A 22,881-nucleotide genomic window follows, 5' to 3' on the forward strand; every position below is an offset into this window, starting at 1 on the left:
TCAACATTTTCTGCGTGTGTTTGCACCTGCTTGTCAGTCCTACTATTTTCCGGTGCTAAAAAAATCACCGCAAACAGTTTCAGATTTGATGAATTGCATTGCGCCCACTGCATTAATTTATTTGCATTTCCACCCTCCCATTTTTGTGAACCCCTTCTGAGATCCACCTACTTCACATATTCATTAGAGGGAAACACGTTCATTGTGCATTGTGACGTGCAGTCCTAATTCCCTGGGGTTTGTACTCATTATTAGTGAGTGGAGTGCTGTTTGCACACGTTTTAATAACCCTAAACCTTTAGTAAATCTGCCCCTTAATGTAGTAACAAGCTCTGAAAACGAAAACTTTACCTTCAACATCCTTTTAGAAATATCTAATGGTTTACTTCTATTGGAAGGATTTAGTCTTCATTAATTTTTTTTTTTTTTAAGGTGGTAGAAAAGTCTAACCTAACAGGGATGTCAAGCTCTATTTGACTGAAGTTGGAAACTTATGATAATTATTCATCTTTTTATATTACCATTTAATAAACAATGTTATATTAAATAGTTCAATATAAAATAGTGCTCCATGGCTAATTAAATTGCTGCTGGTACCACTTTCTCTGATAAATAACTGGGGATTGACCAAAATAACCCTGATTTGAGCACTCTTCATGTAAAGCATTCAATTACAGATATCCAGATCTGATCTAAATGGTTAATTAACATAGATTATGTAGAACAAATTCATCACATGGGCCACATTGGATTCCCTGAGAAGCCAGACTCGGCCCGTCGGCCTCACATAACATGGCTGCTCCAATGTAATTTGTGAAATAACACAATCTAACGTCAATGTTCATTTACCTTCTCAAGGGTAAGTAAAAAGCTTCTAAAATCTAATCAGCCCTGGTTATTTTTTTATTTTTTTTTAAATTCATTTCACTCAACTAGTATTACTGGACAGTAGTGTTTTTTGTTTCATTAAAGAAAGCATTGGGTAATCCATGTAGGTTAGTACACTAAGAATACCATTAAAAAAAATCTGCAGTGGTAAGAAAAAAAGATATAAATTACTCCTGAAGAAATGGCCTTTAAAAAATATATAAATATTAATGTAGAGCAACCAGTGTTGTTGCATTAGTTTGTACAGATTTGTTTTGCTCGCATCATTCAGTGAAAGCCAAAGGCTTGAAAAATTATCACGATTCTGTTCTGAATATACTAAAAATGAATAGTTTTTTTCCAAAGCAATATATCTAACATTATAACTGGACCTGCAGCTTCTGTAAATCGTATGATTCTGAGCAAATAGCTTATTGATCTATGCACTGGTTTTAGATTAAAGAGGCACAATAAAGGTCAGCCTAGGACCCTTCCACTGCCAGGGCTCCTGTGGGGATGAACACGGCTACTGAATTAACAAGCGTTCACACCAACATGTTGGTGAGAGTTGGACGGAAAGACAAAGAAGTGTGTGCAGGTATTTGCACTGGCCAAACGTACTATTGCTCCTTAAACAAGGCCCTACTTGAGTATGCATTTTTGTGTTTGCGCACACAAATTGAAAAATTATCAGGAAAATGAAAAGAAAGTTCTCTGAATGCGTACTTATCTTGCAGTGCTGGGGTGTGGGAGTAATTCCCTTATGTGTTGGACGGGCAGTAAAGAAAGCCCCAGTAGTCAGGCTGAAAGGGTTGTCAGAATAAATTGCTTTTAGAACTATTTCCTCTTATGGGATAGAGATCAGAGGATTAGAAATGGCCAAATCAGGGACCGGTCAGTGTTCTCATTAGACTTTGTGTCAGCGAGTCAGTAGAGCAGCTTTAATATCAAACGAAACTGCAGTTTTTCGATGTCCCCCGTCTGCCCCCACCTCCAATATCCAACCAGTGTGCCAAAAAATATATATATTTAACAGAAGGGAAAAAAAGCTGCTTTAATAAGAAACAAAACTGCAGTTTTTCGATTTTCCATTACTAGTACAGTGCCCGTCGGAAGTCTGTATTCATGTGGGTGTAAGTAGAGTTGTCAATTATAGACAAATGAGTATGTGTTTGAACGTTGGATGTACAAAGAGGTGTACATACTCTGGACTCTGTAGTGTTTGCAGGTGCAAAGTAAAATAGTGTGTGCAATTTCCCTGGTTTAATTCTATGGACATGCGCATGATAAATTGATGAATGAAGTTTGCAGAACAGGCAGTTTTGCTGTTGTAGAGCTGCACTTCATTGACTGACTGCACTATATGACATAAAACTCTCTACCTGTCCCGGTTGCCATGTCGGACTCTACTCATAGGCACGCACACGCATCTGTCCTCCGTGGGCTCACTCTCACACACGCACGGTCGATCAGACACTACGTCAGGGAGATATGCGCGCGCGCACGCACGCGCACACACGCACACGCCTTTCTTGATTTACTGTATAGATAGATTTGGATATTGACAAAAGTACACAGCAATATGACATGTAGCCCTTGGTACGAGGCTCAAATACAGCAAAACGAAAATGTATATGCCTGCATCTGTTCTAGACTGTTAAAAACAAACGACAAATTACTTTATAAAGCCACTTTGTTATATATCAGTGCCACAATAATGCAATTTAAATGAAATTACCTCAAGTTGTAGGCGTTTCTCAGCAATCCTTAGGTGCACTTAAAAACGATTATTTGATTAATTAATCATGCTCTGTAATTAATAAATCTCACAATTTTTTTTTCATCTCGACAGCACTAAAATTCAGAGAACCTCCACATTGGACACACACATACACACAGGTTATCTACCTGGGTCTTGACGGCCTGTAAGTCAGCTTGGAGTTCGGCTATCTTCTCTTCGCATTTGACCAGCTGAGCTTCTGCCTCTTGTCTGATGAGAAACTCCTCATCAAGCTAAAAACACAGACAGACTCAAATTACACAAAGATCAGAACAATTGTAATGTTCCACTGCTTTCATAGAAAACATCAGCAAATTATTAATGTTTTTTTTTTTTTTTTTTAATTGTGCCAAACATAAATAGTTTAAAATCTATCTATTTAATAAACAATGAAAACTGTTTTAAGACAGTGACCCCCAAGGTTCAATGTACATAGGCATGTACCGTATTTTTCAGACTATAAGGCGCACTATCAATGAATGGGTCTGACTGGGTCTATTTTCAAACATAAGGCGCACCGGACTATAAGGCGCACCGGTTTGTTGTTGTTATTATTATTATTAAGACGCATTAAGCGAAATAAAATAGTCAGATAAGTCAAACTTTATTCAATTCATTAACAATAACGCTCAACATTGTTCAGGTTTAACACATAAAATACAGAACAATACACTCACTTTTTCAGTTCAGTATGTTGAAGCACAGTAGTTAATTTCATACATAAGGCGCACCTGATTATAAGGCGCACTGTCAATTTTTGAGAAAATTAAAGGATTTTGAGTGCGCCTTATAATCCGAAAAATACGGTATGCGTCTATGGAGGACCCAACTCTGCCATAATTCAAAAAATTAATAAACAAATCACTCAAAATGTTAATGTATGCTATAAATGCTATTTATTTATTTGTGCACATACTTCTTTACGCACAAAAAAGATATATACATATGAGGGTGTGTCCACACTAGGTGAACTTTCTGCCTATTGGTTGATCGGTGAGTGCAGGGATCGTCTGCACATGCCTTGCGTCCCACAGCCAGGTAGTTTGATTTGAAGTCAGGATATTGTTAGATTGTGCTTAGCCGATGTGACAGAAAGTAACACCGTCAGTCATGACTTTTCAGTTTTATAGTGTTATATTTAGCATTGTTCACCGACACAAGCGTTGACCCTCAGAGTACATCGCTTGACCGTGTCCGTCTGCCACACGGTCCACCGGCCAGGTCAAATGTTACCGGCAGAATCACGAGAAAACTGCCTGCTTGCGGGTTTGACTGTCGGTGACATTGCGAGAGTGTTTGAGGGTTGGCAATAGAACAGTTCACCGTCGAATGACCGCCTCTCTTAAAAGCCTAAACCCTGAGCGCCTGCCTGACATTATGGGTGCCCTCGACTGTCACTTTATGGCTACCTGGCTGTGGGAAGCAAGGCATGTGCAGCCTACCCCTGCACTCGCTGATCAACCCATCAGCAAAAGGTTCAGCTGCATTCAGTATCAGTGTGCATGCATAAATAACATTTGTTGCATATATTTAGGTATTAAGTGGTTTATTTCTATTTGTATGGCATATATATTTTTAGGTATTGAGTGATTTAATCATTCATTTATTAATGTCTTAATGGCATACATTATTTATTTTCAATTACTGTATAGCAGGCTTGGCTGTCCATGTGCAACTGGAACACATTTAGTTTTTGAATTTCCAAAATAGCTTTTACTTGTTTGCATAAATATTGACTGAGCACATACATGTATTAGTTATTGACCATTTCAGACGCAATTGACTTTATGTAATGTACAAGTACCTGTGTCTTTATTACATTTATTGCAAAATTTTTTGTTGTACCTGTTGATTTGCGGTCCGTCAGCACAAAATGGAAATGAGCATTTCACCCAACATAACAGCTTTGATGCACGGTAAGTTAATACTTTGACCCATTCACGTGAATGTGTAAAAACTAAGTAGGGTAAATTCCGTATGTTATAATGTCTGTTGTTTCTCCTGTTTTTAAAATGAATTCAATCAACACTGGAAAATCTAGGCCTAGGGCATGCAAAAATACTTTGCTTAGTCATTCATGGGGACTTTTCTTAAGCCACTGTGTCTTGACAGAACATCAGCTATGAAGCTTAAAACAAAATATTTTTGCCATTTGTTTACAAGATGTGTCATTGCACTTATGAAATGATTAATTTTGCTACAGATCATATGTAACAAGTAAATTAATCAAATATTAATTTACTAAAATTAATAATTTGATTCTGATTTGGAAATACTCATATATATCATTAAGTGGCAGTGGCTAGCAACATAAAACTTGCAGCAAGGTACTTTTACAAAATATTGTTTGGGGGTGTGCTGCTGCCCAATGGACTGTAATCAAGTAATTAACATACGTTTCATAGAATAAAATGTTCTGAATGATATGAAATAACTATTAATGAAACAAACTAATCAATTGTTCCTCAATCATTTTTAACAAGGTATGCTTAAACCCAAATCCATCAATGCAAGCCACTCAGTGTTGCATTTTGTCACAGTCATGTCTTTGCTGCAATGTGTGTAATTTTGCTGTTTTTGGTCCACCTGTTATACAATAGTCTACTACATAAGAGCAAAATAATTACAAATTTTTGGGGAGGAAAACCAATGCCTAAACAAAACTGCAAAAAAAAACCTTATCCTGTGAAAAGTCCCATTACAAGTGGTGGTAAAATGAAGTAAATAGTCACTTTTTACCCATAGTTTTCAGGTCATGCAGGGACTTTTTAAAAAGTTTGTAAATGTTTTGGTCGAGCAGACTAGCTTCAATAAATAAGAAATGCCATCCTATTAACAGGCTTCTCCAATTTTTAGTCAATACTTACCTTCTGTGCCAATTCTGAAGCTCTATGTTCGTACTCCTCAGTCTGAGCTTTCTCTACACACACATCTGAAAACAAGATGACACAAAACAAAACATTTCAATGAATCATAGATGCCTAATTTAAAATCTGCACTGCCAACAAACACTGAATTGTTGGACTTGCCAAGAAGGTGGCTGAAATCGACATCCAAACGCTTTCGGTAACCAAAGTCTGGATCAGTGCCACAGCGGTGGAGCACAATTTGCGAAACGCACTCCTCGATAATCTTAAAATACTGGGGCCTGGAAATCAAGATAGACAGTTAAAAAAACACAGGAACATGAGGTTAGTCATGGGCATGGAAGCAATGGTCTGGAGGTTTTTTGATTGGAGTATTTTTTATGTTTTTTTCAGATGGAGACTTTTGGTTCAAACTGATGCTGGTATGTTGGTTAAACATCTGTAAAGTGTACATTGAATATTATTTTTTAAAAAAAACCACACAATCAAATGCAGATAAATAATTTTATAGACCGGTTTCAGATTATTTACCCTTTTCCTTCAAATCCCGGTTTCAAACTAGAGCTGTGGCCATTAATCTTATTTAAACCTGATTAAACACCAATTAAAATAACCAGGAAAAGCTTGACATGTACATCGATCAAACTACAAGCCAAAACAACTTTAGCCTACAAAAAGTATTGAAAGAAAGTTTTTTTTCGAAACATACATTTTAACAGGTGAATTATTCTTGTTTCTTTCAATTAAATTTCATCATGCAATGACTACATATTTACTCACTGATGGTTTGAAGCATCCATACTCCCTCATTCAATATTTTCATTCAAATATGTATTTAAACAGACGTGTTTTAAAAATAGTGTAAAACCCAATTTTTGGGACATGATGAAAGAGTTGGTAGGCAGCTGGAAGTGTGATGTATTGATCCCACCCAGGGGCTTGTTCTACAATCCTTCATGACATGTACAAGCACTCTTTGTTATCCGGTTTCACACAGATACCATCGCCTCAGTTAACAAGTGGTAAGAACATGGAAATTTAACCCAGGGATTTTTCGACTTTGATCTATGCACGTTTACAAAAAAAAGTTGGTAGATTTTGAAGATTCCTATGCTGAAGTAAAGCAAAAGTAAACATGCTTTATTTACAGGTAGAGCATGTAAATTCCACACAGAAAAGTCCCATGAATCAAAACCAAGGCTTTCTCGCTCTGAAGCATACCTGCTACCCACTATACCAACGTGCTGCTTGTGCACATGCATTGAGTACATGGAATTAAATTCAAGTGACTGAAAATCATCAAATTAGTCAAAACACAGAGCTTTTAATCTTAACAATTCAAAAATCATCACCTGCAGCTTTTCTTTTACCCAAAAACAACTTATGTCAGGCCTGATCTTTTGATCAAGCTATGGTTTCAGTCGTATTCAGCTGTAAGTAAGTGTGAGCCCACATAAAATAAGCCTTTGAAAAGTACGACTAATAGAGAATGAGATATTCTCCAGAGCTGGGTTTGCTGTAGATGACTGGGAGATGAAAGAGGAAGCATTCTCTTTGTTAGTTAGTGCCACTGAGAGGGTTTAAGGCACGAGTTTAACCACCACAAAACACGAACTCCTCATCAGCGTACGTCATCTGCAGTGTTGAAATGCTACGACCTTTGCATGAGATTAAAGACCATGAAATGCCTGAAGGTAATTAACACTTTTACATAAATCGCAATAGGTGCATGATATAACCCAGACTAAGGGTCAAGTCAACGACAGAATAATATAAGGGGAAAAGTTAAGAAGTCTAAAATACAAGTACTAAATTTTCCAGGCAATTGTGTCCACAAAAAAATCCACGTAAAGGCCGCTCTGTGACACAGGCCGCACCCTATTGGCTGATGAGGGTGCCCTTCAAACGACTTGGTCAATCAGAATGGGCAGGAAGGCGGGCTGCTGTGCTCCGGTTAACAGAGGTTTCTGTGTATTTCTGCGTATTCTGATCAGTTTCACCGTACGAGTTTCCATCTCCACATGAAATCACACCCTCACTGTCATGCGTCTACATATCAGTCCATTTACAGCTTTTCATGGTCACTTTTTACTGGAACCAGACTGATATACCGCTCCGTCTGCTCTCATGCACCATCGCCTCAGCAGCAATCACGTTTATCGGACTCCGAGTCAAAATCCGGACACGATTGCTTATGAACAAACGTAACGTGGTTATTTGCCAACTTTATGCTATTTTTGCTTATTTCTATCATTAACCGGCTGATTTTTATTTTGTTTCAACGTGCTCGCTCTCTCTCCGTGTGTGTGTGTGTCATGTCAGCTGTTAGTCTCTGTCGTGTGTGCGATTGCTCCTGATAAACGTAATACAACAATTTGACAATTTCATGCTGTTTAATTATTTATTATTAACTACAATTAAAAACTGACTGAAATATCTTAAGTTTTTTTAAACCTTATTGTTCTTTTCATATGCTCTTCCCACTGTAAATGCATATGAGCCAGCACCACTCCCCGGTCCACAAACTTAAATTTTTATACCGGTATCTTGCTTTTTTTAAACAATCAACAATCTTATATTATATATAAATAAAAACAATATTCAGCAGATGTATGACTTCTGCAGTCACTCGTTCCCACACAATTTCCTTCTAAAATCAGACATTGTCCTGCAAACAAACCATGACGCATCATCCTGATTTCTTAAAGAGCGCACCGCCGCATCCTCAACTTTAAAGGAAAAAAATAGAGTCCTATACGCCGTAAAATATGGTACATGGTAGTGTTGTGTTCAAGACCGCACTATCCGAGACCAAGACTTGTCCGAGACCAGAATGCACCGAGACCAAGACAAGACCAAGACTTTCGGGAGCCGAGACTGAGTCAAGACCAAGACCGAGACAAGCCGAGACCAAGACCAAGACCATAAACATTTTTTTTTTCAATTTAAAAAAATATATAAATAAATAAAATTATGGCAAGGTTCAACAGTTAAATAACATTCTCTCTTTAATTTTAGTTTATTTTAAATACATTTGACGGACAAAAAAGGTGCCTGCAAAAAATTAACTAAAATATTAAAACTACTACTGCTACTGATAAATTCACAATTATTCTACATATTTGAAAACAAGATTTTTATGTCAGCTGAATGTACAGCAAGTGTTTTAAAGCATTTCTGCCAAGAAATAATGATTCTTGATTCTGATTCTTTCAGTTGTTCAGGTTTAACAGGTCACAGAGTTCACAAGATAATTTTTTAGTTTGAAAAAGCCTTTACACAGGTTATTTTTATTAATTCACTTAGTTGATATAGTTTAATTTTGTTGCTGTAATATAACTAGGATATTCAATTAACAAAGGTTTCAAACTGTAACTGTAAAAGTGAAACGTTCTGAAATAAAACTACAAACAAGTTGTCAGCAGTGTAAAAAACAAAGAGCTACAGGTAGATGTGAAACTAAATAAAACAAACTCGAACCCTGGAAAAGTCATGTAACAAATTAATCAATAGTTATTGTTGAGAATTATTATTATTCTGGATACAGTGGAAACAGAAACTATAAAAAATAATTATATTGTGAACCTGTTTATATTGTGGGGAACATATTATATACATACATGTAATTGGAGTCTAAAGACACACAAAAAACACCACTTTAATATAAGACCTCTTTGCAGTTATTTAAGTCATTCTGGGCTAGTGCAACTCTGCGGCGATGACGCGCTGGTGACGACATAAACCAAGATGGCGGCGGCCTGGACTACAGCCGACATTATGTAATAAAGCCTTAAAAGACATGGATATAATGAAAAGAGTGGATGGACAGAGGCATAAACATGCAGACTTTCACACGGACACACACGGACTTATTAAACACACACGGACTTATTAAACACACTCGGACCTCAGTACACACGGTAAACGGAACAGGCTTCACCGCTCGGCTGGCACTAGGACCCAGAAGCAGAGTAAGTGCGTCCCCTATCCAGCCTTCACAGGCTGTAATATCATCAGTTTATCATTTTACCAGTTGTTAAAGCTACTGTCTTTACCAGGGAGGTAATATTTATTTATAGTGATTGTTTTCTGGAGTTTTACTGGGATTTTTACCGGTGATTAGTTCATATCTCCCTTGCGCTCCGCGGTCCAAACTGACACCGTAGCCACACACACGTCACTCAGTCACATTAAGGAAGGTTGTGGTCATTATACGGGGTGGATTAAATAATGAATAAAGGATTGTTTTATCCCGTTCTTCTCCGTGTTATTATCACATTATAAAAAAGTTTAAAAATAGCAGGAATTAGTGCTGGTCTCGAACGGTCTTGACGGAAAATCCCGAGTCCGGGCAGCCCGAGTCCGAGACAAGATCGAGTCAAAATGCTTCTGAGTCCGAGACAAGACCAAGACCTTTAAAATTTGGTCTCGAGACCAAGACCGGTCTTGACCACCACAACACTAGTACATAGTGAGGAACATTTTGCATAGAGAGAAAAAAAAATCAGGGTGAAAAGTGAAAGCAACACTTGCTTCTCAATGTTCAATTGAAATTTATTTTTTTTGGTGATGATTCTTACCTGACCAAGTAGTCGTTGCGTATGAGCATCAGGTGCTGCAGTACGGAGAGAAAATAGGCCTCAGCCTTGGTGTCCTTCACCATGCTCTGAATAATATTGAACACCTCCCTCGAATCATTGCAGGAAGTCAAGGATTCACACATTTAAGCGAACACTACGGTTTCTTAATAAAAAGATGGGAACTACTGCAATTGTGAACTGTTTTCTTTATCGAGCACATTTTTAAATATTTTGTGAGGATTTTATTATCCTAAAAAGAGATACACAAAATGTGCAAGATAACAAACTGAGCTTGTTTTTCATTTTTTTTTAAATGCAAGGATATTCCAGCTCACACTTGATGTCTTCCAGCCTGTGAGCAAACTCCATCATGTCCTCCTCTTTGTGCTCCTCAAACACCTTGAGCTGAATGTCAAGGGCCTCATTTTTTTTGGACATCAGGCGCTGCCAGTAAACCAGGAAAAAAAAGAAACAGAATAAAGAAGAGATGTGAAAAGAGGGAAGTCGGCATCAGTTCATTTCATTTTGTTTTCTGGGCAGCAGCTAAACATTTCTACAAGAAACATGCAATGTATGTGTAAATAATAGATATTTAAGTTAAACAATAAAAACGTAGAACAAACTCTTCAGTGTTTTATTATAGAAATCATTTCCTCAACTAAATGCATTATACTTCACTGAAAGGACAACTTGTTCAAATATTAACAAGAACATGGCATTTATGTTGTGTTAATATGGTCGTGCTTAGCTTACCGGCAGTGTCTCTTTCAGGCCACAACGTATGAATTCATTTCTAATGTGCAGCCTAAAGTCCAGCTCATCGGGAGACGTTACAAGTGCATTGATGAGCTGCATGCATGCTACCTGCAACCAAAGAGGAAAGACGGAAAGAAAAAACAAAGAAAGAGATGACAAATATCTCCTGGGAATTTGATGAAAAGCTGGCTGGCATGCATTCTAAATGAGTCACGTCCCTTGGAAGCAGAGGACCATAACTAATGCATGTCTATTTTCTCCAGTCACTAGCTAAGGGGTCATTTTAATATTAATGTAACAACTGCAGACCCACACCCACACAAAAAAATGTAACTAGCAGTCAATTTAAGTGCAAACTCCTTTTTTGGATGATGCCTCCTTCTCCCCCCTTGAGTTTGGTTTACTACAGGGACAGATGCATCATGTGACACTTCAAATCTGGACAAATAAACTGAAAAATCTATTATTGATCAGTAAAGAAATGAACTCCAGAGTGAAAAGATTTCAGTACAATGCTTTGATAGTTGGCTGTCCTGAGAACGATACTCTACTCCTTTTCTTACCATCTGTACAAAGACATGTTAATGAAGTCACTTTAAATTGAAATTAAATCCATCCATCCATCCATTTTGTGATCTGCTTGTTCCTGTTTTTCAGGGTCACGGGGAGAATTATGACATAATTATGTTCTATTAAAATTATCTTTAGAAAAACATCAAAGTTTTATATATCTGGATTTTGAATGGGACTGTTAGATTTTTTTTTTAATGACATTTATGTCACGTATCTGAACTCAACAGTGTAGAGTTTTTAGGAGAAAACTTTGCAGACATTTCTTACCAACTGTATACAAATTTAATGAATACATAATCAGCAAAAAACATGTCTTTTGTATTTAAAGGACAAAATGTATTATGCACTCACTTGTAACTGAACAGATTGGTCTTGCAGCCCTTGCACAATTGGGCTGAACCTTTCAAGGGCCCGCCATTCTCCGGCTGTAGTGATTGCTTCAAGGACTTTCTCTAAACTAGACATAAAGATAAAATACAATGGTGAAAAACTCAAAAGAATTTAAGACTTTAATTAATCGAGATCGAGACAAAAAAATCTTCCTGTATAAACTGTTTGAACTTTAAAATTGAAGAGCTCCGCGAACAAACCTGCATTGATTCCAAATGCAATATTTACTTTCTGTACCATTCAGAGATGGACAACTATTGTTGTTTTGGGCTTAGAAAAGCCATTGGACAGAATGAAAGACTTACGTGTTCTCTTCGCCTACAATGCAGATGGCTGAGAGCAGCTTCACCACGTCGGTCATCATGGCAGACTGGGAGGGATCAATGGCTCTTGCGAGCAGGGCAAGACTTTTTTCCTCACCCAGAATTCGATCCAAACCATACTACAATGAAAAGAGATTATGCAAATTGACTGTTATTCAGCTTATCTGCAATAAATCTTAAATCAAAAACTGCAATAAAAACTTCATCTGGATAATTACTTTTAAATCTAGAACTAAATTAACTACATAATTAAATGGTAATCATAACCGCAAGTAAAAATTCATGTTGTCTAGAACTGACATTTAAACACATGGCTCACCTGATTTAGTCCTTGGACATAAATACTTCGATAAAAATATCTGCATACTGTTTTTATTGCTTTTATTGTTGAATATCTGTCTATTTAGGCTACAGTAGTCCTTTTATGTAATTATGATGTGAATTTATTAGCAAATAATGAAGGATTATTACTTCTCTGTGACTACAAAATGATACGCATAGTTCTTACAAGAATGTGAACAAGGATTCTTAAAACGGTCAAATTAAATTCAGTGTAATATTCAGTGTCATTACTATTCCACTGACAATTGCAACCGTGCAAGTGAGCAAGTTGACACAGAGAGTCCAACGACAACATAGGCTGCATTGACAGCTGGCAGATAGCACCTGTCTTTCTGGCATTGTGGGTACCTACTGTCCCAAGATGCCTTTCTTGCCAAGGAAAGGTCTAGGCTGACAGAGAGGCCTGCGGGTAAATGCTGGTGTCTGGCGCCTGTTGAGACGCAGGATTACATGCGACCTTACAGCCCACTTTGTGCCAAGGGGGGGCTTTATATCTGTCTCTGCTAGGTTTATGCTCCGTGTGGCAAGATTTCCTTCTCCGCCTGTATGTACTCGTGGACTAACTGAACATGAGAAAGAAAGGAAGTGAGGAAGGGAGTGCTTAGGCCTCCTACTGTTGATACTTTTAAAAACTTGTTTAAAAATCAATTCATATGCTGTGGCTTTTAAAACAGACTGAGAACTGGCATTCTTTTTTTAATAGATTTTATTTATTTATTTTTTTACTTGTTTTTTACTTCTGTACAGCACTTTGGTCAATGTCTGTTGTTTTTAAATGTGCTCCATAAATAAAATTGACTGGACTTGACTTGTAAAAACAGGAATAACATATAACAACAACAATAACATGTTTAACAAACGTACATAAAGGTAGCAAGTGTAAGGCTCATAGTTAATACATGATAGAGATGTAACGATTAATCGTAAGGCAGTTAAAAATCGATTCATAGGCATCACGATTGTCATCGATACTTTGAAAATTGAATCGCATTACTTTTTTTAAACAGCAGAGGGCGCTATATATTTATCCCTTCTCTTTTCCAGCAGTGTACCGGCGGGCGGAATCAGCTACTATTTTCTTTCTGGCTGCCTTCTACTCTTACATGTTAATGTTACATGTTAATAAATGATTCCTTACCCCTTATACCGAAAGAATATTTGTAATATTACATGAATATCCGTAAAAGTCACGTTTTTCTTCTAGCTCTGTCTGCTAGCATAGCATCTCTTCTTCACTGCTAGATTAGCTGCATGCCAACCGACCACTGGGTTACCAGCGCCCTCTGCTGGTCCAAACAAATATCTGACGTAAATCAGTGCAATGACGGGTTTTTTTTTTTTTTAAAGTCCAATTGTTAAGGCACAAAATACATTTTCAGTTGCACTTTTAAAAAGAAAAAGAACTACTATGCAGTTTTGCATTGTTTACTATAGAACCAGAATTTAAATTAATAAGCTTTTTCATCATTTGTATTATTCCTTTATTTATTTCATTCAAGATTTATTTTTAGTTAAATTGCATTGTTTTGAATAGTTTATCAAGGGATTCTTTTGACAATTAAAAATAAAAGTATTATTAGTATTATTTTCCCCCCCAAAACAATAAAGGAATATTTTTCAGTCATCATTTGACTACAGTCCCATTTTGTAAAATAAACCGTGAGAGAATCATATCGTGAACCCAGTATCCTCAATCGAATCGTATCGGGAATTGAGTGAATCGTTACATCCCTAATACATGATGTAAAAAAAAAAATACTAAAAGTGGTTAAAAAAACAGCTAAATGATTAATGCATTTCATATGTTAATTTCAGTAACTAAAAACAGACCTTACTCATCTTTTTTAAAATATTACAGTGTCTGATACAAGCAATAAATTGCATATAACTATGTAATGCGATACTTTGATGTGCCACAAGGGGGCGCATGGATAACAGGAGTTAGGACGCCAAGGCGCAGAATAAACCCTGCAGCAGAGCTAGGAACATTGCAAGCTCATCTCTGTCTCTTTTGTTCCTTACTCAGGTTGGTAAAATGTTACAGAGGCACATAAAACGGTGCTGGTGGAAGTTTAAAACATTAGCAATGTATGTGTAAATGTGAACATTGTTAGAAGTGATTTCATAATGTAAAGTGTCTTAGAAGGAGAATGCTAGCATGCTAATGCTAGCGGAGATTTTCGGGCTACATGCTAGAGGAACAATAAGGCAGTATTTTAGCAGTAAATGTGTCCTTATAAATGAACAGACTACAGACAGTGAAAATATAAACACCAAATGTACAAATGGTGAAAGTTAAATATACAGTTTTATGCTGTTCTAGTGTAATTATATGGGCTGGCTGGGTTGCATTAGAGGAGTGTCGTCATTCTGAGTTACACATGTGATATAAAAATAAATCGGATAGTAAATTAGAGAAAAGGGAAAATGTAATTGTTTTATTTTGATTTATGTAAAATAGAGAAACTGGAATATTATTTGAGTGAGGCTGAAATAGATTATATGCAAATGTGATGTGTTGTTAACAGTAATTTCCAAATATTGCTAATAGTTGAACTTTGTAAAAGATGTTATTAAACAAATTGTAAATGTGTTTAATTGAGAAAGGCAGAATAAACCCTGCAGCAGAGCTAGGAACATCGCAAGCTCATCTCTGTCTCTTATGTTCCTTTCTCAGGGTTTACATTCTCACCCCGCTCGGGCTCGGGAGAGGCAACACAAGGAATAAACTCATGAACACAAATGTTTTGTGCTGGCTAAAAATCATGACATGTTAAAAAAAATGGTTCTGAGTGAAGAAAAAATAAGTGAAAGTGAGCAAAAACAAAAATCATCAGGCAAACCCGTCCAGAAAATAGTGATCCCTTTTACAGGGACTTGTCGACTTGTTTGTAACACAGTATCCAATTAGTCACGCCAATCACATGTACAGAAACATATCATTGTATGGAAGATGGTAGGAAATACATTTTCCAAATCAGGGGTACCCAAACTCCAGGTCACAGCGCTTTACAGGGTCTTGAGACAGCTTGATTATAACTTTATTAATCCCCGAGGGGAAATTTAGTTTGGGCTAATACTGGCCCAAAGAATGTAATCAGCCCAGCTAAACTAAGGCATTTGCATTTCCTCAATTTCAACTTACAGTTAATTTCCCTGATTTTTGTACACTAAAATTTGCGTTTCTAATTCAGGATGACATTTTGTTTGATTTTATTTAATTAAACAAAGGGGTTTAGCATCAAAACACTAAATGCAAAAAAGGCTTTCACACACAAATATAATGAAATGTTAAAATGTGTCGCTTGTAAAGGGAGGTGCGACTACACCTTTGCTCATATTTAAATGATTGCAGTATGTTTTTTTATAACATTTTCTCAACATCATATTTTCTTGCAAACAATACTATAGTTATTTTTTTTAAATACCACAGGAACCAGCAGGGACTGAATAAGTGTAATGAATAAAAAGCTTGGTTTAATTATTTTAGTTTTGCTAGGTCCTTTAATTGAAAATTCAAAGAACCAAGGAAAACACAACAAGGACTAAAACCTGTGAACATTAGCAACATTAAGATTACCGTGTCTAAAAATGACGAAACAAAGTACCAATATTTTCCAATACACAAATGAAGAATTCGTTTTTGCTTTTTTTTTTATTATTATTAAATCACATCATTATGAAAACACAAAGAAAGTGCTTACCTTGTTGTTCATGAAGGCTTTGAGACATTGGACAACTTTATGTTGATTCCTTTTATCAATCTTTTCTTGTCTATGGACAGAAAAAGTAGTCATAATTTAGTCTCTGAGTCTCTAAGACCATTGGGATTATTTCATTTTATATAAAAACAAAAATAACCAATAGGTTTTTGTCCATGTTTAAATGGGTCTTGATGTTTATTTTAATATATATACATATATATCAGCTTCTCAAATACACTCAGGTATATGATATTGTGCAAGTATAGAAACTTACTGCTTTTTAAAGAGCAACCTTTCCAAAATGTCCAGCAACAGTCCAAGACCTTCATGCCCAAAGCTCTGCACCCAACTGAAAAAAACAAACATTGAATCAATACCACAACTGCTACAGACTGACAATAGATACCATCAAATTTAAACTTATCAACAACTGGAGAAAGTTTCGATGCAGGAAAAAACTTTGATTGCAGTATATTTTCTTGAGAGAAAATGCAGCTGCAGCAGACAATTAACAGCAGCATGAAAAGCATTAAAAGAAACATCAGAATAGAAATTGAGAAATCACATTATAAACAAAAAATGATCTATTAAGCAGGGAAGAGTTTAGTACATGTGTGATTCAACAGCTTTTGTTGTTTGCTTGGCACAAGGCCGACTCTTTTGGCAGGGAGAACAGAAAAACTATAAGACAAGTAAAATAGCATTTAAAGCATAATAAAAATTTCTCCCCAACAATATTTAGAAACTCTTTATTGAAAAAGCTGAGACTTATGACTTACAAGATAAAATGAACATTTGATCACTGCACGTATGGGCAACAAAAAAAAGCTTGTGTGTCAGTAAGCGGTACCAGGTTGTGGAACAGTTTGTGTTTAGATATTAAAAAAAAGTCTGAATTTAAAGCAATTTAAACAAAAATACATAAAGTTTATCTTCTCGAAGCAGAAGTGCTAAAGGGAAGAAATTGTAAATAGGTGTGTATATACTTATATGGGTATGTTTGGACAAATGAATGTATAACGGATTACATTAACTAGTACAGTGCCCGTCGAAAGCATGTATTCATATAGTGGGGGCTTAAGTAGAGTTGGCAATTATGTGGCTCACACACACGCAAGCGCTGTAGGCACGTCAGTGACTCACATCAGGCCCAATAAGTGAGACTTGAGAACTTTGCTAGTATATCAGTGTGAGCGTGGCCCCTCCCCCCTCTCTGGTCTAAACTATCTTCCTCTCTCTCACTCGTGTGTTTGCAGTCCATGTCTGCATGTCAGTGTGCACAGCGATTGGCTCTGGCCGCACACGTGACTCTAGTTCGCCACTGTGAGGAACTGTGCAGTGAAATAGATATAGATGGTGCGCTAGCGCCCCCTCACACACAGAGGTCAAAAACTGAATAGTTTCACTTCTGGGCAAACTTGAAAGTGCCATCCAGGTGAAATAAAATCAAAATAAACATTTGGAAATTACTAAATTACTCCAAAATAACAAATACACAAACTTGGGGTATTTGGAAGTGATTGGCAAAGTTTCAGGTCGAGCAGACACCGCGTCGAGGAGATATTCGCTCCACACACATGCAAACACACACGCACACAGACCTTTATTGCTTTTATAGATAGAATGTATAATTATATATATCAATTAATTATGTATATATATAGTGTAAATAGGTGTATATTATAAGATTATATGTATAGTACTAGATATTTCAAAGGGTAGGATCATATAAGTTTATACCTCCTCCTCCTCCTTTTTAAACAAGTACAGGCTTCATGAGCCTTAAATGTTATCATTATTTTTCATGGTTTCATGGTAGATACACTGCTGTTGTGTTCATGTTCGAAATAAAATGAAAATCAATCAATCAAAAAAATGTTTTATTGTTGTAGCAACAAAAAGCCAAATGTATATCAATGTACGAAGATACTGCAGGTTTTTTTCATTAAAAACTTGAGAATAAAAGACGTGACCTTAATGCTAGGAAAAGGACATTAAAAAGTGGTGATAAAGTAGAATTGACCAAATCCGAGTGACATTTGAGAGTTGTATCCATACAAGAGAGGTTAGGCAGGTTCACAACGCTATCAAAAAAACGGTACAGGTGAATGGATTCTCATGCTGCTTTACGAAGATTTCAGGTATATTTTATAGAGAAGGTGGCATTGGTGGATCAAGCAGAGTGCTGGATGTGATTAAAGAATTATTTCAAAAGTTTAGGACTAATATATAATATGGATTTATTTTCCTTTGAAAGGGCACAGTAGATTCCATTTAGGCAACGAGCCGTCGGAATATGTCTACGGAAAGCAAATCAATTCTCTATCCCCAACTGCACTCTTCAGAAGTGCCAGATTAAATATAAGATGTTAGCAAAGTGTTGTTTGAAGTGCATTGACAGAAATGTGTTTTTAACAGTTTTTCTTTGTTTGAATCAAAGTAAATTAATGCCTTAGAAGTTAAAGGACAGAAAATACAAAGCACCACACAATGTACCCTCTTTGCTTTAACCAACATTGTTTTTTACTTCTAAACAAGCAACAAATATATATATATATATATATATATATAGACAAGCATACAAACTAAGCATGGTAATGCACTCACAATACATGTTTGTGTTGTTCTGGTTAGAAAACCTACATGAGGGTTCCTACAGCTTTAGTCAAATTAAATTCAAGATGTTTTAAGACTTTTTATTGTCTTTTTATTGTTGTATGAAATCAAATTTAAGACCAACTTCACAGTAAAGATAATTGGGGGGGTGTCACATCAATTACATAGGATTCTGGTACATTTTTTTTTCTAGTGTCTCGTACAGACGTGCAACTGGAAACCCCCAAAGTAAACACAAACATACACAAAATGACCAAAATGAAAATTTGTGGCCGAAGCCAAAGAAAATATAAACGCTTGGCCGAGTACCAAAAAATACATAATATCAAATGCGGATACATTTTTCACTATTTTTTTAAATAGTGCATAAATAGCCTAGAATACATTTTTATACATGTTTTTTAAAGAAAGAAAATGTTTATAGAATATGCTGACATTTTTTAAATATTCCAGTAGCCTTTGCTTTCCAAAAAAAGCACAACAAAGTTTTTCATTTTATATATATATATATATATATATATATATATATATATATATATATATATATATATATATATATATATATATGTACAGTATATACAGGATTTTCTTCTTGTTCTAAGATTAAAGGAAGGAATTTTCTCATTTATGTACAAAAAAAAAACCAGTATAGTACGGTAGTTAAAAAATGTAACAAACCAACAGTGGACTCTTTGAATGAAAAAAATAATAATTTGCACCTAAAATTACAAAATCACATGTATTAACTGAAGAATACAACACATTCTTTTATCCAATCAAAATTGTCTCTGAACCAGTTATTAGTACTATAATTTTAGTTTCATGACCATTGGGGGAAATTCTGAATAAATATAAAAGAGTTCACGTGAAAAGGGTTTTACCACTCAATCAATAAAGTGTTGCTGTAATGGGAATTCTACGCATTAGTACAGCCTCTGTGCCTTCATGAATGAACCTGAACATAATTTCTTGCTGCTTCTTTGTTCAGAAAACCAGATGCCCACGAGCATCAAACACACAAAATCTCAAGAGGATGAGAAAAAAATGTGTTGATCGTAGACTCATTTTGTTGTTTTGATTGTTCTGACATAAACAACAATAAATGTGCCCAGAGCATAGTTTTCAAAAAGAGAGAGAAACACTTTTAAAATGAGGTATTTAGCAAATCATGCTTGGAGAAATACATTTCATATTTCACAGATTTGGATTTCTTGTTTTTAGATGTTATATAATCATTACACTTAACCATCTTTTTTTAAACAATGCAAAAAACCCTGATAAGCAGAGAATGCCTAAACAAAACCATGAATACAAATTGTGTGTGTGACAGTGAGGAGAATGGGCGAGGACGAGGCTGACAAAAATTGTCGCAACCTTCTAGATGGAGATCAGGAAGGCTGCTGCCAAGGTAGCACAGAAATTACCCTCTCTCGTCCTTCAGAAGAAAATATCTATTTAGTCTGAACTTCTCCCTGGAACAATGGCCTGAGATATTCTGGTTATTGTATGTGAAGGCTGAAAGTCTTGACAGGAGCTACACTGAAATGAAAAGCTGGCCAAGAGCAGTTTTTTTTTAAATCTTTAAAATGAATCATCAGTAAGTGAGGCAGAGAACAAGGCAAAATATTAAGATGATCAAAAGCAGGAATTAAATCAGAGAAAACCATATTATTGAATTCTGCTGCAACAGATTTGAAACGTATTTGTCTTCAAAGTCTTCACAAAGTAGGGGTGTCCCGATCCGATATCAGTGCAATATCAGCCTGAAAACAAATATCGGATTCAAATTTCTGTTTTTTATTTTTTTTGCATTTTTATTTGTTTTATTCAATTGTAGAATACTGTAGATATTATGTTGAAGGTTAAAATGTATGTAACCAACTGGTTATTATTAAATAGGTCAGTTTGTCTCATACCTACTGTTGCTGACTATTGTTCTCTGTTTGAGTAACATCACTTGATCAAGCCTTTTCTAACATTCCACACTACAAAATAAGTTATTGTTATTTTAATAAATAAAAAAAGTAATAAAATATGTAGGATTCATGCTGATATCGTATCGCATCAATATTGTATCGGCCGATACACAAGGCCGCAATATTGGTATCATATGGGAAATGAAAAAGTAGTATCGGGACATCCCTATATCAAAGTGTTTAACAATATCAAATTCAAAGCAAGAAAAACAAGTTCGACATGAACAAGCATTTAGCAACAGAAGGAAGAAAAATTCCTGTATTTTTTTTTTTTCATAACAGGAAGAAATCTCTGGCAGAACCAAAACACAAAGAAACGGCAGGAAATGATCGTGACCAACGTCTGGCTTCTTTGGATTTTTTTTACAGTATTTTGCTTTCAGACTTTTAGAAATGAATCTTAGAGGCCATATATTGAAGACAATGCATCAAGAGAAAACACATATTCAAAAGCAAGGAAAAAAAATACTTCATCAAAAAAAACTGTGCCTTCATATTCCTTTGAATTGTATCTTTAGGTCAGTCATTACTCCCCGTTTGTAATTTTACCTTTTTGCTAAACCATAAACACACATTTAATGACTCCATTTTAAATGACACTAAGACAAATCTAAAGCAACTTACAATGTGAGAGTATTACTACTGTCATTCCATAGCTTGTGGCTATACCCTATAGATAAAAGAGCAATGCGTTTAGAAGCAATGTGTTTAGAAGCAAAAATACATTTAAAAGCAATACATTTGCCACTTGATTCATCCTACTTTTTGACAAACTATCTGTCTAGACCTCAAAATGATTAAAGTATTTTATATTCTGTTTGCTAATCTACCACGCTCTAGCAGCTCTTGGGTTTCATTAGTTCCGAACATCTGGCAACCTACCCACATCCCAAATGAGAAAACTTCAATCACATTCTCTATCTGAATGTGCTCAGTGTTTGAAGCAGTGCTGTGCGTAACTTGTCCTCAAACAGTTTCCACTTTCTCTTTGCACTTGTTTAGGGCCCTCCTTTTTTAACGTTACTGATACTGTCTTAGTTTTATTTATTTAACCTTTATTGGACCAGGAAAGTCTGATTGAGATTAAGAATGTCTTTCTCAAAAGAGTCCTGGAAGAAGTTAGGTTTAAGGGACAATCAGAGTTGCGCGTGATATAGAGTTTAAAATGTGCTTGTTTCATATTTACTTGATTATATGATTTCATAACAGTTTTCATCAAAATTTGGTTGAAGCCAATGGATTACCAGTGTCATGATTAAATAATGAATAAATGAAAAAACAGATAGTGAAATAATAATCTCTCTTAAACTCTGTAAATCATTGAGAAAAAGTAAAGCATTTTGTTTTGCCCTTTTCTATTCCTCAGTATTAAATTAACAATTAAAATCTATTCTTATGCTGATTTTGTGCTTTTTTTTGGTGGCCTGTCACTTCTCGGGTGTTATTCAATGCATTTATTCAAGAGAATGAATGATTGGTGCAGATTGAGGGATTTAGGTTTAGGTTTTGTTTTAGTTTTATTTATTTATTTATTTATTAATTTAATCAAATTAATAAATTTGATTCGACCATTTTAGCATGCGGTCTCTTTTAACGCCCAAAAATTTGATGGATTGACGTAGTTCAATTTCAACATTATTAATTAAGATTTGAGCTTGATGATTTGGATATTTTTTATATACGTTACAAAAGATCAGGAAGTTGCATTTTTTAACATTGATTGTTTGCTTGTTTGACAGAAACCACTGAACAACAATAGATAAACCATCATTCACGTTTTTCATCAATGTGTTAAAATCCACGTGAGAAGCTAAGAGGTTTGTGTCGTCTGCGAACAACACCAGAAAGAGGTTAGGACAAAACATTTCAATACCACTGATGTAGATTAAAAACAAAGTTCCTAGGATTGATCCCTGAGGGACACCACACAGAACTTTATATATCCTAGTGGAGCTTTAATCAGGCCCGAAAAAAAAAGACTCGACCTGGCCCGAGCCCGACAGAAAATGACCAGACCCAAATGAAGCTGATGTCTTGTTCAAAACTTAAAGCTCTTTCATAGATGAACACCCATAGATAAATGTACATTGCTCTTTATTTGCCAGAT

General features: G+C 35.7%; 1 protein-coding gene across 2 annotated transcripts in view; it reads right to left on the reverse strand.

The window, feature by feature from the left end:
• The window catches only part of LOC114454694 (protein diaphanous homolog 3-like), a 153,438-nt gene that overhangs the window by 119,422 nt on the left and 11,135 nt on the right, over positions 1-22,881 (reverse strand). The window contains exons 5-14 of one of the 2 annotated variants that reach the window (XM_028435328.1): positions 16,457-16,531; positions 16,183-16,252; positions 12,119-12,255; positions 11,775-11,880; positions 10,848-10,958; positions 10,420-10,538; positions 10,095-10,211; positions 5,677-5,795; positions 5,515-5,579; positions 2,776-2,880 (exon numbers count right to left, since the gene is read on the reverse strand). In XM_028435328.1, the coding sequence (XP_028291129.1) occupies positions 2,776-2,880; positions 5,515-5,579; positions 5,677-5,795; positions 10,095-10,211; positions 10,420-10,538; positions 10,848-10,958; positions 11,775-11,880; positions 12,119-12,255; positions 16,183-16,252; positions 16,457-16,531 (1,024 nt within the window). Of the gene's footprint in view, positions 1-2,775; positions 2,881-5,514; positions 5,580-5,676; positions 5,796-10,094; positions 10,212-10,419; positions 10,539-10,847; positions 10,959-11,774; positions 11,881-12,118; positions 12,256-16,182; positions 16,253-16,456; positions 16,532-22,881 lie in introns of those variants that run through there. The other variant, XM_028435327.1, reaches the window with a different exon arrangement.

The sequence above is a fragment of the Gouania willdenowi genome, chromosome 3, assembly GCF_900634775.1.
Source record: "Gouania willdenowi chromosome 3, fGouWil2.1, whole genome shotgun sequence".
Lineage (NCBI taxonomy): Eukaryota > Metazoa > Chordata > Actinopteri > Blenniiformes > Gobiesocidae > Gouania > Gouania willdenowi.